At 49.6% G+C, this 16,894-nt stretch overlaps 1 protein-coding gene across 2 annotated transcripts; it reads left to right on the forward strand.

Annotated features, from left to right (window-relative positions):
* The first annotated feature begins 645 nt into the window (after positions 1–645).
* TTL (tubulin tyrosine ligase) lies at positions 646–14,944 on the forward strand. 2 transcript variants are annotated; one of them, XR_003536446.1, is made up of 8 exons: positions 646–1,025; positions 5,020–5,098; positions 6,808–7,040; positions 9,347–9,482; positions 9,575–9,844; positions 10,777–10,920; positions 12,797–12,964; positions 14,479–14,944. XR_003536446.1 is itself a non-coding variant. In XM_027696919.1 (7 exons), the coding sequence occupies exons 1-7, from the start codon at positions 869–871 to the stop codon at positions 12,912–12,914; spliced, it is 1,137 nt and encodes a 378-aa protein (XP_027552720.1). In that variant the 5' UTR covers positions 646–868; the 3' UTR covers positions 12,915–13,308. The 2 variants fall into 2 exon arrangements, 1 of the variants encoding a protein (XP_027552720.1); XM_027696919.1 differs by lacking the exon at positions 14,479–14,944 and having other exon boundaries at positions 12,797–13,308.
* The last annotated feature ends 1,950 nt before the right edge of the window (positions 14,945–16,894 follow it).

Below are 16,894 nucleotides of genomic sequence, written 5' to 3' on the forward strand. Positions count from 1 at the left end.
GAGCCCTGAGGGAACAGCCCCTTCCCTCCACCTCCCAGCTGTTCGTAGGGCTCAGGGCTGTGCCTGCCAGACTTCGCAGAGCCCCCTCCAGCTCCCGCCTCTGTCATTGCTGGTTTTCCCCTTCATCCCGAATTTCATGGGCATCCTGTTGCCTCCCGCCTGTCTGGGTCCCGCTGGAGGGCTGTCTGTCCTCTGCACGCTGGCTGTTCCCCGGCTCCCAGAGGAGGTCCATACCCGTGGGGTGGTCACGGCAGCCCGTGTGTGCGGTCAGGGCCAGCCCAGACCTGGCAGTGTCTCCGGCTGGTTGAGACCAAGGCTGGAGTCGCACCAACCCTACAAGGCTATGGGGCCACAGGGCAACCACCACCTGCCAGTGCCCATGGCCTGAAGCACCACCCGGAGCTGGGCTGCAGCCCCGGGACACGAGTGCACAGCACCGACACCACGGCTGGGTGTCCGAGCACAGAGGCGGGGACCCACACGGGGGGTAAGCACCCCCGAGGGGCCCTGAGCACTGGAGAGCAGCGGGTGATAGGAGCAATCCCACCCGCAGGCACAGCGGGAAGCGGCGGGGCCGGGCCAAGTGCCCGAGGCGCACGGCCCCGCCCCCACCGGCTCCGCGGCATCACGGGGCGGGGAGGAGCCGGAGCAGGAGCCGGAGCAGGAGGGTGGTTCTGGTTCCGGGTCAGTCCCCGCCCGGGCAGGCTCCTCGGGCGGTGCGCGGGGGCGGCGGTCCCGGCCATGCGGAGCCGGGCCGGGCGGCGCCGGCCGCGCAGGGCCCTGCCTGGGCTGCGGCGGGGCCCCGTGAGCTGCCGGGGGTAGGGCGGGGTGCCCCCCTTCCCTTCCCCCACCCCCCCCGCCCGTCGCCATGTACACCTTCGTGGTGCGGGACGAGGGCAGCAGCGTGTACGCCGAGGTGAGCCGGCTGCTGCTGGCCAGCGGGCAGTGGCGGCGCCTCCGCAGGGACAACCCCCGCTTCAACCTGATGCTGGGCGAGAGGAACCGGCTCCCCTTCGGCAGGCTGGGTAAGGGTCCCCCCACCGTGGCCGCCCCCGCCGGCAGCAGGGCCCGTCCTCCGCCTGTCGCCCTGCAGCCCGGGGCTGCCGCTGTCCCCTCCCCTCCTCGGTGAACCACCGCCGCAGGGCGGGGTCCTCGCCGCAGCCTCCGCTGCGGGCACGGGCAGGGCGCTCCCGGCAGAGACCCCGCGGTTTGGGGGACGGTGCTCCCCGGCCCCTGTCTCCGTCCTGTTGCCGCGACCGCGCGCAGGGCTCCCTGTCACCTGGGCTCGGTCACCGCCCTGGCCTCCGTCGCCCAAACAAAGGGCGGGCACCGAAGGGTCTCCGTGCAGCCGCCTCCCGACCCCCGGCAGGTCGCTCTGCAGGCCCTGCTGATGCCAGCCAGGACTCGAAGGATCCTCCTCCCAAGCTCCCGGAGAGTGGTTTCGCCAGTACCCCGCAGAACACCCCCTGCCCAGCTTGAAGGGTGTGCTGTGGCGTGGGGGGTGTTCAGGGATCACCCGAGGCCCCTCATCTGGCATTTGGCAGACCTCAGGATCCCGGCCCCCCCTGGGTGGAGCCCTGCTTCCCGGACTGCCCTCCTTGTCCTGCAGCAACGCCCTTGGCGCCGTTTGCACCATTGCAGGGGGCTTCAGGCACACAGTGTGGGTTCGTGGGGGGTGCAGTGGTGCCAGTGGCATTCCCCTGCCTGGTGCTGGGCAGGGACATTGTGGTGCTGAGCTTACATGTTATGGGGGTGTTTCTGGTGTTTGGAACAGGTGGGGAAACAGGTCTAAACCAGGCACACTCAAATCCTTACCCCAGAGTCATGGCTGGTGGGGATGTGCCTCTACAGGGCTTGGTGGGGGTGAGAGCACTAGTCTCTGCCTGGAGCAGGATGTCGGTAATTCCAGAGGCTCTTTGCGTTGTAGAATCCCACACCCCCCTGGCCCACCACCTTTTCCCCTGCTGCTTGACCCCCACTGTCACACTTGCCAATATGCTGGGCCCTGGAAGCTGCCCTATGCAGGCTTGTCCTATGACAGACAGGGCTGTCAGCACAGCCACCCTGGCCCTCTGCCCCACTGGATGGTGCGGAGCCCAGGAGCAGGGAGGGGAAGTGCTATGGACTGCCCACAAGCAGGGAGAGCCAAGCCAGGCACTGGCAGTGTTGCAGGGTGTGGCGGGGAGCAGGGATGCACTGTCATCTTGGCCCTGTTTTTTTTCTTCCTGGGGTGATTTTGCAGCACTGTTTCTGGCTGCAGTAACGTCAAAACAGGAGGAGCCCCCTCACTCCAGCAGCTCTGAGGCAGGACAGCTTTGCAGCCCCTTGCCTTGCAGTAGAGACTCAGCTCTGATTGCTCTTCCAGATTTGCAAGTCACCAGCTTCAGCACTTCTTCCCTTGTCTCCTCATGCATTTGTGAGTGGAAAGTCCCCATCACATGGCGATGCCATCTGGTCACCTTCCAGCATTGGGGTGTCTGCAGCTGGCAGGGAAACACTGAGAGAGGCTTAAGCAGTGAGGCTGCTCACACGTGCTGACAGCAGGCACAGCAAGCAGACCTGTGCTTTAATGTGCCCAGCATGGAGAGCCCGCAAGCATCAGGCCTCATTGCGGAATGAGTACAGTTCTTTGATGTGAGTGGGCATGCACAGCACATCAAGCCATGATGGGCTTGTGGACATCTCTTACTAACCCTTTCCATCCTCCAAAAGTGTCCTCGGATGATGGAAGGACTTCAGTGAGCCCTTCAACTTGTGTTGCCATAGGATGCCTGAAAACTCAAACCATCTCTCAGAGCCAAGACACATCTATAACCTGTGGAGAGGCACCATGCTTTGGCACTGTCTTCTTTAAACCATCGTCCTATAGCAGGAACTGGTTGCCTGAAATCAATATACATTCAGAGCAAAAATAACATGGTTATTTTGGTACATCTTCCAAAAAGCTGTATCTTCTCTGGTTCATCATCCTAAAGCTGTCTTCCTGAGCAACTGTTGCATCAAAGCTGGTTTGATTTTCCTAAGGGCTCTACTCAGTGGAAGCAGAGTTATTTCAGGGAGCTGTAGGGATTTGCATTACTCAGGAGCTCAGCTGGGTCACTGGGAGAGGGGTAGAAATGGGGACTCTCAGCGTGCACCACTGCTGCTGTCCAGCTGTAGGGACCTCTGTTGCTCTCACTGATAACCTAATTCTTGGGGGATTGTGCTCTTAATCTGTGAGTGTCTGCATCTAGCAAAAAAAGCAGTTTGTGCTAAGGGGAGGGAAAGGAGGAAAAGGCTGCAGAGGCCTCATGTAGCAGAGGATGCTGGACTGTGCCCTGCTGGCTACGGGAGGATCACCAGTTTGGTCAGTGCCTTGGCAGCTTTGTAATTCCGCTAAATGCATGGTGCAGAACTCGCAACATGCCCGAGAACATTTCCCTTCCTGCCTCGTGGTCTCTTTGCTGGCCACCAGACTCTACACTGCAGCCCACTGTTCCATGGCGATGCTCAGGAAACCAATGAGGATGTGTGTCCCCAGGATAAACTGGAAACAAAAGAAAATTTAGGTTTTTTACTATTTTCTTTCAGTAAATTAGTACCTGGCCATGCTGCCTGCATATTGAAGTGCCTGAAGTTACAGATCTTTTCTGCAGGATGGTTCTCAGCTGTCTTATATTTAAAGATTTGTGAATAAAAAAGTGACCAAGGTCAGAGACGTGACTTTGGGGTTGAAAATACATATTCAGACTCTGTGATCTTGCAGCTGCCTGGTCTTGTTTACTCCAGGCCTTTTTTCCCAGGCAAACACCAAGGAGAATAACTAAAACTCTGAATCCTTTTTCAAGGTTACAGTCCACTCCCACAAGCATTTTTTTTTTTTTTGGAAAGAGGGTGCAGGTGGAAGTAACTCTCATGCTTGGGGGTTCCCCCTCGTCCAAGGTCATTTCAAAGCAGAGCAGTTTTCCATTGTGCTTTTCCCTATTGATGCTCTTGTCAGTTGCTGTCACTGGTGACCCAAGTATTGCCCCAGGCATCACTCGCCTCTTGCACATCACCCATGTTCATCTGCACTGGTTGTGTGGGAGAGGCTGTGTAGTGTTACCCAGATCTGTGTTACCCTTCAGACACTTGCTGCCATCGTGTCCTTCCCAGAGAGCTTCCAGCTGAGCACAAGTGTTTGTGTGATGTGAGAAGGGAAAGAAGGCAGGCTGTGGTGTGGAGTCCAGTATTGGTAAGGAAGTACCCATCTGTTTGGCACTCTGTGGTACCTATGTGGTACTGGTGAGGCAACAGCTGGATACAGGGACCAGTTTGGCACTCCCTAGTGCAAGAAAGGGTTAAGACACCCTGGACTGACTCTAGCAGGGGCCATTGGGATAGTCAAGGGGACAAAGGATGGCAGCCAAGCACTGGGACAAGGACTTACAGAAGCAGTACGATCTTCATCCTTAGAGATACTCAGACTTTGACTGAAAAAGGAGTTGGAGCAGAGACTCCCAGAGGTTCCTTCCCACCTCTGCTATCCAAGAGGTCTTGCTGCAAACTGCTAGAGGGAGGGAAGATTCCAAATCTTTAAATGTTTCCCAGTGTTTTGTGATACCAGGTCCAAGAGGGAATTCTGTACGTGACAAAGAAAAGAGGCCTTTTGCTAAGATATGATCTTTGTATCATGGTGTGCTTCCCTGCATCCTCCACCTGCATTTAACAGTACTGAAATCTTAGTTTTTAAAAACTAGCAAATGGAGAACATTTTTGGGTGGTGCTGCCAGTTCCCAATGTGAATTACTAATAATTACTTTCCTTTGCAAAATGGATGTGTCAGATTAAAAACAAATGAGTAAATGCATGGTTTTTTGCAACTAAAAGAAGGAAACCGCAGGAGCCAGTACCAGCTTACAGCCTGTTTCTGTAATGCAGGGCAAGGAAACAACCTCCTGGTTTTTTTTTTTCCATACTGCATAGGTCCTTTGCACCAAGCAGCTGTTTTCCCTTTATTATTTGAGAAGTTTGTCTGACCTCTTTGTTTCCCTTTCTTAGGCCATGAACCTGGACTTGTGCAGCTGGTGAATTACTACAGGGGAGCAGACAAGCTGTGCCGCAAAGCATCTCTGGTGAAGTAAGAAATTCACTGACACGTTACATGGGCTTGGCAGTTTTTCTTCTAACCCTTGTCGAGTTTTGAACCTGTTTGGGGGGTATTTCACAGAACAGCTGCCCTGGGAGTGTCCTACCATATGCTGTCTTCAGACTCCTATGCTGGTCTCTAGAGCTATCTTTGTGCACAAAGGCATCTTTGTAACTTCAGGGGAAATGCCATTTCCACTGCTATATCTACTTGAAACCATAGAGTGTATTGAATCAGATTAGAGCCAAATCAAAAGAAAAAGAAGCCCAAACATATCTGCTCTTTTTCCTTGTAGACATTTAATTAAAACCTACTGCTTTTATTCTCTGTTTCATACAGAGATGAGACAGTAATATGCTTTTAGCTAATCAGATTTGTTGGTCAAACGAGTGCTTGGAGACATTTCCAGGAAGAGCTCTGGGAGTTATTTCTGCATGACCTGCCATGCCAGGGTCTCCTGGGGAAATGTGGATGAGCTTTCAGTGTAGATAACCCTCGTCCCTGTGCAAACTCTGCAGCCATTAGGGCATCTTCATGTCAGAGCTCTTGGTCTCCTTCAGCGTTTGATTCCACATGAGGGTTTGTGCTGCCTCTCACTGATGCAGTCCTGCAGATTGTGTGCTGATCCAAGGCCTCTCCTTCCCCTGCAAAGAACCTGTTTCCAATTGCTTCTTTGGCAGTGGTGATGGTGTTTGTCAGAAACTGGCAGAATATTTTTTAAATAAGCACCCACGGCGCTCCTCAGGTGGATTTCTCTTTGGCCCGTTATCTAGAGGCAGTGCTGAAAGCACTTGCACAGCTGTTTTTATCACCTGGAGCTTGGCTGAGCTTTCTAAATGCACAAATCAATGATGCATCAAGCTACTTATGAACTCAAAGACAAATGACATTCCTCAGGCTCCTAGGGTGTCACTGACTGACTGCCATTTCAACAGAAAAGCACAAATGCACAAAGAGAGTCAGCGTGTCATGAGCTCTGCTTTTGGCCTCAAGCAAAGCACAAGCGTTCAGAAAGACAGGCAGCTCCCTTGACAGTGAAAGAAAACAGGCTTGGGCTCTGCTAACAGGAGTTCGCTGGCATCTCCAGGCATTACTGGTAGAAGGAGTGTGCCAGAGAGATTGGAGACTGTATTGTGCAAGGGGGATCCCAGATACCTTGGGATGTGAAACATGTAGCCATGTCCTTGCTTTCAATGCTCGTCATCCACAGCTGGGACACCTGGTCAGATCTCAGTACGAATGAGATCAAGGACTAAGCACCAGCACAGAGAATGTTACTGCTCTGGCCTCCCTTTTGCCAGTTGTGATCACTGCATCCTTCCTGCCCCGATCCGTGTTAGCAAACACACCTCCTCAATTCCCTTGTGCAGAGATGATGCAGGGAATGCACCACAGGCTCTAGGTACGTGGAAACTTCTCAGCTGTTAGTGTCATGGTATCAATAAAATGTTTAATGAAAGCCTGCAGGTTCTGGTTCAAAGAGTGGTGCTTGGCTGTGGGTTGGGGTTGCTATGATATCTTTAGGAAAACCATAATTTCAAGGGTCTAAGGAAAATATGATAATTTACCATAGACTATCTGTAAACTGCTATTTCTCATGAAGCAAAAAAACCCAGTTAATGATGATTTTTTTTCTTATTAAATGAGCCCATGCAGGTGGAAACACTCTGGAGATTAACAGCCTGTCTCTCTTCACCCAGGCTAATCAAGACAAGCCCTGAGCTATCAGAGTCCTGCACATGGTTCCCTGAGTCATATGTGATTTACCCAACAAACTTGAAGACCCCAGTGGCTCCAGCACAGAATGGAATTCACCATCTCATAAACAACACAAGAACAGATGAGCGGGAAGTCTTCTTGGCAGCTTACAACAGGCGGCAGGAAGGCAAAGAAGGCAACGTGTGGATTGCCAAGTCCTCAGCTGGTGCCAAAGGTTCATTCTCCAGCACCATGAGTTATTTCTTGTTATTCCTTACTCTTTACATGATCCATAGAGTCACGGGGTTTGGCTGAGCCAAGCTGATATCTAGTCTGTCTATGATGGGCTTCACCTACCAACCCTATGCCAGTCAAGCCAGCACAGGGCTCTCCTTTGTCTGCTTGGTGGCATGGGGCTCCTGACAAGCATTGTCATGTGCACATGCTACCTAGAACATGCATGGCAGTGAAAGGGCCTCCATATTTCTACACATGCACCTCAAAGTATGGGAAAGTGCTGGAGGAAGAAGGCAGTAGGGACTAGGTGAGGGAAATGGGGAGAGCAGGAGGTAAGAGGGAGCAGAACAGGGTATGGGGAGGAGGTCAGCAGGCAGGACAGCAGCCATCAAGGGCCAGGAGCGCAGCTCCCCATGCTGCAGCTAAACCTGGCTTCACTTGGGTGGAAATCTTGCTTGTCTTTCAACCAAACTCAGATGCCTGGTGCCAGTGGCCTACCCATGGTCACACTGAGAAACTGAGCAGCCACGAGCTCAGTACATTGAAATTGCACCCAAGCCGTAGGGGAAGGTACCAGAGCAAAGACAAGCAATGCAGTGTCTGTATGTCCCTTTAATTTGAATAGGGCAGTAGATACCCAAGTGATAATGTGTCCTTCCTTGTTCCAGGGTCATTACATCACTCGCTCTACAGAAATAATGAGCTATGAGGTAGCTGGCACAGCTGTAGATGCAATGCTTTGATAGCTATGTGCTGTCTGTTACGGCGTTATCATGAGCACGTTATTAGAATGGCTTCATTTAAAAACTTACCTTGCCATGTGTGCAGCAGAGCCCAGTCTGGCCTTTTCTAAGGGAACAAGCCCACTTGTGTTACTCATACTTGCAGAGTCATTTTTCATGCAGCCTTGCAAAAAGAGAATGTGAAAGCCAGAGGTGGCTTCCTTTGCTGGTCTGCTCTCTTGGCTGTTACCAAGAAGCATCAGAAGAGTATGCTTATTTTCATCAGGAACGAAGGAGAGATGAGTCCTTTTGTTATGCCAGTGATGGAAAATGTTTCTGTGTGGTAAACTGTCTGGCAAAAAATCAATCTGGGTAATTGAAAAGGCCATTGCTGTGGTCTGCTCCAAGATGGGGAAGTTTACATTTTCCACATACTTGATGTTCAAGTGTGATCCCATCTTTTCTGCACTAAAGCAGAGTAGTTTTTTGTATTCATCAGTGTGCTGCTGCAAATTAAAGTGGAAAGCAGACTCTCATGTTAATCTTTTAGAGGGAAGTTTTAAGTGTCTGGGGATTACTTCTGATGAAGAAGAAAGCTTGTTGACATTGATTACCAAGGCAGATAGAGCTCAGGCACAGCCCCTGGCTTGGGACAGGTCTAGTGGAAGCTTGGTCATTCATCACTAACAGGAAAATTGAAGGGTTTGTATCCCCTGACTTAAAAGTTGAGATATTTCAACTGTGGCTAGAGGTTTAGGTCTTTTCTTTGAGAGAAGGAACAGCTGCCCCACATAAGCTGCTTTGCTGCCTCACTGGATTGCTGACTAGGTGCACAGTTAAGCTAACCCCCCCTTGATTCGCCATCTGTCTAGTGCAGAATGGGTGCCTGATGATCTTCATACTGCAGGGGCTTTACTGGCTTACAGGGATATTTTTTCCCTTCTTTCTCCAGTGCACAGCCTGAAGTTGTGCCAGTGCAAGTTTCTGCCTGGCTCTGCTGTGATCAGGGGACTAAAAAATCTTGCCCTCTGCATAAAGCATGGGTGAGAAAGATACTTTGGTGACAGGACTTCCTTTCAGTGGAGGATGCTGGGGTGAATGGGAGGTCAGTAGGGCTGAGAAGCTGTGACTCAGGTATGCAGAGCATGGAGCATTGAGAGTACCTGCAGGGCTGTGTTGGCAGTGACCTTCAGAAGTCACATCTAGGAGCGTTTTTCATGGGATTATCCTATCAAACTGCCTGTGCTCCAAACCTGTATTATACCTTCAATGCCCCCTTGAAGTGTGGGGTTTTTTGCACAGTATTTCCTCCAAAACGCTCAGCACAAAATTAAGACTAAGTCATCAGGTTTAGTCCAAAAAGTTAACTAAATGTCTGAAGAATAGGCATAGTGCCAGAGAAGTATTAGACAACTTTAGCTGAGCTGGCTTATCCCTCGTGCCACCATGCCATCCGTAGGTTCTTGCATGTTGCATGGCTTTTTGGACAAATGAGCCATGGTCCACTTGGAGCATGAAAAAAAAGCTCCAACAAAGGTAGAATGATCCTCTACCTAATTTTGTCTTCATCTTTCTATGTCAGGAGAAGGGATCCTGATTTCTTCAGAGGCTACAGAGCTTCTGGACTTCATCGATGAGCAGGGACAAGTGCACGTGATTCAGAAATACCTGGAGAATCCTCTACTTTTAGAGCCAGGGCATCGCAAGTTTGACATCAGGTAACCTTCTCTGCTTTTGTAATACCAGTTTTCTTTTTCATGCTGTTTCTTTTTGAGCCACTGAGACTAGAGTTTGTTCTCTTGTCCCCCAGGAGCTGGGTTCTCGTGGATCATCAATATAATATCTACCTCTACAGAGAGGGTGTCCTGCGGACCTCTTCCGAACCATATAACAGTGCTAATTTCCAGGACAAAACCTGCCACTTGACCAATCACTGCATTCAGAAGGAATATTCCAAAAACTATGGGCGGTATGAGGAAGGGAATGAAATGTTCTTTGAGGAGTTCAACCAGTATCTGATGGATGCCCTGAACACAACGCTTGAGAATGGCATCTTACTGCAAATCAAACACATAATAAGGTAGCCAACTGCCTGCTCCTTAGGAAAACATAACCCTTCAGTGACAGGGAATGTGTACCGACAGCCAGGGAAGCAGCCAGACCAAGAAGGGAAGGGTTTCAGTTGCTTAAATTTAAAAGGCCATAAATACCCCAATGTCACTGCTCAATGGAAAAGCACTTCCATAGGTGCCGTTTCCTCAGTAGTATGTGTCAATGTGTCTGCATTTTGCCAGCTGTGGCTGGAGAAGGATGGAGTGATAAGGGAAGACAGCAGGTCAAAAGACAGGGCTAGGAGAGGTTGAGATTAGAAAAGGTATAAGGTGCAAGAGGGGAAATGAAGCTGGAGTTGAGTCTGTGGGGTTTTGATGCTTCCCCCACCAATGCAAGCAGCAGCACATGGCATTTGCCTTGGTCACCGTACTCAGTCCACAGAGCCAGCTCCCTCCTAGGCACAGAAAGTGCCTACAGAGAGATATCAGAGATCACAGTGCTTTAGAGAATCCAGGTCTTGACAAAGCAATCCTTCATGAAGGAATTTACTTTGTAAGTACCCCATTGCTGTTGATTGCACCAAAAAGACATGACAGAATCTTTGAGGGACTTGGAGGCAAATGAGCGTCCAGTGGCAGTTCCTTGGGGACCTGCTGCAGCCTTTTGTGTCTCCAGGCTCTAATTGTACATCATGTTTTTCAGTTTGCGTGATACAGTAGTGAGGGAGGGTGCTGCTCTCCAGCTCTTTAGGAGTTAATTCAGGAGTGTATTTTCATGGTTGCAGAACCTCACTTGCAGGGACCTGGTTACCATGGCATGTATTGTATATAGCTTGTAATTTGGGGCACTTTCAGGGCAATCCCTTTTACCTAACTGTACTATACACATGCCCTCAGAAGCTGCAGTGCAACAAGTGTCCACAGGGCTCTGAATGTTGACTTTCTGTTTTTCCCTTCACAGAAGCTGCCTTATGTGTATAGAGCCTGCAATCAGCACGAAGCATCTTCACTACCAGAGCTTCCAGCTCTTTGGCTTTGACTTCATGGTGGATGAGGAGCTGAAGGTCTGGCTAATAGAAGTCAATGGGGCCCCAGCGTGTGCTCAGTGAGTAATCAGTTCCCATAATACTCTTGTGATGCCACCATTCACATGAGGCACCCAAAACATGGCTATGTTCCAACTCCAAGTGAAAAAGGTGGAAGAAAGTGAATTAAATGGGATTTTTTCAGGCTAACCCACACTGAACACTGGTCTAAGTGCCAGTTGATTTGGGTTCATTGCTCCTGTCTCTGTGTTTAGTATCCCCTGGCTTCTTTCTCATGTGAGATGGGGCACTAAGCTCAGTTTTTGAACAAACGGGTTTGAATATAACTTGGGTCATTTTTATTACTATTAGGCTGAAGTTATGTGTCACATTTAATGCTTTGGGGGTCAGATCGTTTCTCAGTCTCTCTTGTGGAGCCACTGAATACATAATAAATGAGTAGCATTAAGGGCAGCAGCTGGAAGTGAGTGACTAAATTTGCAGGCAGCAGGACCCCAGAGCACACAGTGGATGCTCTAGAGATTGGGTCAAAGCTTCCACTAGCCACAGGGAGGCTGGGACAGACAAACAGCCCTGGCCATGAACATCTTTGCATAGGCACAGTGGGAGGTGCTCTGTTATGTGATTGAGACAACTGCAGGAGACTAGACATCTTTGCTAAATGAGCATCTGTATCATATAAAACCCCAGCAAAACAGAACAGGCTGTACATCAGTACACTAGAATTTGATCAGATTAGATGTAGATTAGATTAAATTAGATTAGATCACCACTAACAGTAGACAAAAAATTCTGGTCAAACCTACCAGGCAGCCTGTTCAGCAGCCGTTTCAGGGATAGGGCTTGGGGAGCTTTCTTGGTGCAGGATGCCCTGTTCACCATGTGCACCGTGGTGCAATACTGCCTTGCACCTCCTTGTGTTTGTGTATGGGTAGAATTTGGCTATTGCTGGGTGGATTTGGATTGCAGCAGTGCCCTGTTTGTTTTTTGCCTCTATGGGCACTTGGAAGATACTGAAAGCAGCTGAGGTAGGTTTTGGCTAATAGCCAAATTAGGCTTCTCTTCAAGGTTATTCTAGTTTATAGCACCCATATCACACAGTTCCCATTTAAAGAGAAAAAATTGGCTGCTGAAAGCAATAACATTCTCAGAAGCTGAAAAAATATCTTGCTGTCACGTAGCCCCAAAGGCGTGGAGTAAAGGACATTTTTAATCCTAGGAAAGACAGCTTTGGTACTAAATATGTCCCATATGCCAGCATGCTCAGAGAGGTTACACATGTATTTCCTTCAGCAGAAAATTAATCTATTGTTAACTCATCTCAAACACCTTGTCTCTCTTCTCCCTAATCCTGCTCTGTATGAGCTGTGCCATAGTGAAACACATCCCATGCTTCTGGGGGTCCTGTGAAGCCTCTGTACCTGGTCACAAGCTGATGTGAACAACTTCACCCCGGCACAGCATTTCATCAAACCATGAATGTGTCAGAGCAGTCTCTCTGGGGCACATCCCCATGCGAATGGGGTCTGGTGTAGTAAATCAGGACTCCCTGAGTTGGAAGGCTGGTACAGAGGGTACTGAGATGTCTGCTCCCAAGCATCTTGTGGTGGCTCAAGTCTGGGGCTTGAGGATGTGGAGACTCTGCTCAGAAGCCTGTCCTGACAGTAAACATAGATAATGGGTTTTGTGGTCCCATCTGGCAGGGAGCAATATTGGGAATAGGATCACCATTGAAAAAGAAGATGGTTGCTGGTATAAGCAGGGAGGAGATGGAAGAGATGCTGCCCTCTTCCTGTTTGCCACCCTGCAGCTCCTTGTAATGGGAGTAGGATTGTGTAGATCCTGCTAGGAAAATGCATGTCTACATAAAAATTGGCTGGGGGTCTGCTGGTTTGTCCTGCCTGGGTATATGATTCTGTCTCTCTCATCTCTTAGGAAGCTGTATGCAGAGCTCTGCCAAGGAATTGTGGATGTAGCCATTTCTAGTGTTTTCCCCCTCAATGACACTGGGCAGAAGATGAGCCAGTCATCATCGATCTTCATCAAGCTGTGATGACGTCAGGACTGCCACTGCTGTGAACAGGGAAAGACTGCATCCCTGGGGTCAGCACAGTTCGGTGGCCTATCCCAGTAACATGCCAAAAAGTGATAGAGACGGGCTTCTTATTTTTTGGAAACCACAGGGAAAAACAACAAAACAGGCATCCACTCAAAGCTGTGATTAGCCAGAGCTGCTCAGATAACTCTGCCTGCATTCACCAAAATCCACTTTAGAAACAGCTTCTGTAACTTTGATATCTGAAACAAATCTCTCTGGGAGAACAACAAAATAACCTTAAAATGAAACCCCAACAGGGATACTGTATATGCTCTATTAGCTCCTCCTTTTCTATAGAGATAACATTGGGTTTTTTAAGGGAATTGAGCGAAGAGAACAATGAAGTTGTCCTCCTGCTGTGTTTGTTCTTTCCTCACCTATTGCATCATTAGTGCCTTAGCTCCGCTCCAAATAGGTGACTCCTTTCCTTTGTTCCTGCTCTGTTAAATAGAAAGGAGCAAGCTCTCTTGCATTGCAGGGTGCCTAAAACCAGGAACACCAAGAATTCAGTTTCCTTTGGTCATTTTCCAAGCTGGTTGGCTGAACACCTAGGCAATGGCTGGCAAAAGGGTGCTGAACTGCAGGCGGTGAATTAACCCAAGGAAGGAAGGCGATTTTGTTTATTTATAGCTATCCCTTTTCCTACTGAGATTTGAATCAGTGTCTATCCCAGTCTGATGCAGTTTAATTCTGTTTAAAAGAGGTAGAGAGACCCCCTGAGAGCTCACTTGCAGGCTGTAGGATTTCTAACATCACTTTTGTGCTGAGTGTTTCAAATAGCAGAAACCTGATCTCAGTTTCTTCTGAGACAGGGTGGTGAATTTAGGTTCTTCTCTCAGCTTTCACCTTCATGATTTATTTGAGGCTTGAACCTGAAACCTTTCAACCCAAATGATTTTTATCCTGTTTGATCCAGCCAGTTTTATTCTCCTCCATTTGACAAATATTACAATCTTCTGCCATGAACACACTTGATCTCAGCTAGGGGGAAAGGGGGTGAGGTTTTGTAGACCAGGAGAAAGATTCCCGTTTGCTACACAACTGGGAAAGCAGGTGTTCTGGGGGGAAGGGGAGTTAAAATTCCTTGAGATCTCTGAATTTTAGAGCTAGCATCTGCTTTGAGTATAACCTAAATCCCTGGCATATTGCCCACCCTGTGAAGTGTATCTGAATTTTTAGTGTGAGCCCAGCAGGTCCCGCCTAAGACAGAGCTCTTTGCAGAGCACGGTGGCACTTGTAGCAGCAGCAAGCTTTGGTGGGGGTGTTGGGAGCTGTGTTTTGCTGCCTCTGGCAGGGAGAGATGGTTGGCACTGAAATTAAGTGGTTCCTGTTGCCCAAAACAAACAAACAAGAAGAGATTGTGGAGGTTACAAGCTGTCTATATATAATGGGAAGTGAATCAAGCAATGGGATTTCTGCCTTCCTCAGAAGATCCTAGTGCTTTGGTGTACTCATCTCATGCCAGCAGACGATCCTGGCACCTTTCTGTAGGCAGGACTGAAGCATCATTTTATCACAGGATGGACATTCATTGCAACACACTGAATCTACAAGTGGCATTGTTTGACACAGGGCCACTCAAATCCAGGAGGGAACAGAGTGCTTAGCAAAACCCCATGGAAGAGAGGGCACGTCCCGAAGAACCACACAAACACCTCTGAAGTTGTCAACACCCTGAAGCCAGCATGGATCTGCATCTGCAGAGTGCGTGGTGGATGCAGAGTGCACTGGTGCACGCAGAGAAGTGACAGGGAGCAGGACCTGTGTGAAAAGGGGGCTGTAGCTTGGTTCCCCTGCTCTGCAGGTACTGGCAGGTGGCTTCACTTCTAGCAAGATGCTGAATGCCAGGTCTGGTCTCTGGATTTGGGCCTCATGGGTGTTGGGAAGATGGACCATGAATGCACTGCTCCATGAGATGGGAAGTGCTGGGTGATAAAGTGGGGAGAGGGGTGTTGGGGAAGGAGTGGTTGGGTTTTTAGCACATAGGTGTAAAAGTTTCACTGCAGTCCAGGTAAAATGTAGGCTGTTAAGGGTTGTTAATCAACTTGCAAAGTTCACCATGTCTCCATTGACATTTTCATGTTAGCTTAAGTGAACTTAAGAATAACACCGTCTTGCCCAGCAAAGAGAAGATCTCACAGCAGTTGCTCTCATCCAGGATGTGCCTGAGGTGACAGCTGGGCTCTCACAAGCTCTAGGGCAGATGAGCAGAGCATGAAATTAGACCAGAAAATTTTCCCCATCACAATGAACCAGAAATGCTTGTTTTCTGGGGTGCTAGACCCATCCTTCTTTTCCCCAAAAAAGGGAAGGGGAGGTTAAATTACGATGATGAATCACTCCCTTACTGCACAGTAACATGAGGTTCCTGGCTGTGTAGCAGGATAAGAGAGAGAAAGCTGCCTGGATACAGGCAAAAGCAGTGGCTCCCACTGGAGCAGCTGGTACCACCAGCAGGAGCAATGACTAGGGATCTTCTGCCTAATTCCAAGGCCTTTCCTTCCCCCTTTTTCATCCCAGATTGGTTGTGGCAGAGCAACAGCTGGCCATTTTTGCTGTTCATCTGAAAGTGGGGCTTCAGCTTGGCAGTAGAGTCATGACTACAGGCAGTGCAGTTATTTGTACCCTGCCTTTTAAGCTGGGCATGGGGTAGGTAGTGTTTCAGGAAACTTGAATCCTCCATTTGCTGAATTTTTCAGGAATAAGCAATGGCCTCTGGAGGAAAATGTGTGTATTTTCCCCCTTCTCTCAGTGCTCCCCAAAGTAAAGCACAGAACGTAAATTATAAAGGACAGAGAGCACAGTGCCTAAGGTTTTGCCCAAAATACTAGCTATGAGGTGGAGTAGAGGATGTGTGTGTGGCTGAGGCCTGAGCATTGCACCCATGGGTGCACCTTGCAAGTGATACTCACAAGCCCCTGTGAGACTTTTGTTTGTTTCTTTTTTAGGAATATACAACAATAAATGTTTTCTAGCTTATTTCAGCTAAAAGGTCAATAGAAAAGGTCTTACTCTCTTTCCTGAGCTTTCACCCAGGATTGTGCTGGGTTTCTAGAAGACATCTACCATATTGCAGAATGTCTCTAGTCCTAGATGTATCCCTTCATGTCATCCATGAAGGATTTCTGGCCCAGGTGTTCTGGCTGTGTTTTCCAGCAGGGTCTGGTCCCGCTGGGCTCTGGGTTTCAGATAACTCCAATGTGGCTTGTTGCATATAAGTTAGTCATAAATACCATGCAACAGGTATTGTGTTTCTGCTGAAATCTGATGGCTGGCCACAGTCCACAGAGAATGCTGGACAAGTCTAAGAAAGGCTCAAAAGCTGCTTTCGTCTAGGTGGCTGTGGCCAGTGCCCTTCAGGACTGCTTGCATGTACCTGCTCCCAGCATTTGTTGTTCTCCACATGCAGCTCTCCCTCAGGAGAGCAATGCTGTGCCATGTGTAGGTTCATAAACATATTCCATTGACAGTGTCTGCTGTGGCAGCCCTGGGGAAACCCTGGTGTTGAGAGGATGGCGGGGTACATGGGGCGCTGCCAAGCTGGCCGTCTGCCAGGCTCTGGATCATGTCCCCAGCTGCTCTCACGTCAGCATGTGCGTGTGAGGCTGGCAAGTGCCTGAGTTCGTGGATCTCCGGTGACTTATCCACATCTCTCCTAAACCATCATTAAAACATGCAAACCCCACAGCCTGCGGTGTTTCCTTGGGGCAGCGGGTCCCTGGAGAGTCATGTCCTGTGGGTGCATGTGGTGTGTTTCCCGGGAGTTGGCGCACCCCTCATCTCGGGGTGACAAAGGTGAGACAGCAGCGTAGCATGACCGAGCTGGCTTCACCTCCAGGGCTGTCCCAGCACCAGTGGGAGCTGGGGGGTGGGCGGGGGATGCTGTTTGGGTCTCCAGGTGTGCGGAGGGGGCAGAGAGCGATGGGGGTGACGCG

This window comes from Neopelma chrysocephalum, unplaced genomic scaffold (assembly GCF_003984885.1).
Source record: "Neopelma chrysocephalum unplaced genomic scaffold, ASM398488v2 Primary Assembly neopelma1_117, whole genome shotgun sequence".
NCBI classification, from domain to species: domain Eukaryota; kingdom Metazoa; phylum Chordata; class Aves; order Passeriformes; family Pipridae; genus Neopelma; species Neopelma chrysocephalum.

Excerpts from the sequence above, each read along its gene's own strand:
- TTL (XM_027696919.1), top strand. The coding sequence starts at position 869 with ATGTACACCTTCGTGGTGCGGGACGAGGGCAGCAGCGTGTACGCCGAG. Across the intron at positions 5,099-6,807 it reads CGCAAAGCATCTCTGGTGAA|GCTAATCAAGACAAGCCCTG; the intron begins GTAAGAAATTCA and ends CTCTTCACCCAG. Across the intron at positions 9,483-9,574 it reads CATCGCAAGTTTGACATCAG|GAGCTGGGTTCTCGTGGATC; the intron begins GTAACCTTCTCT and ends CTTGTCCCCCAG.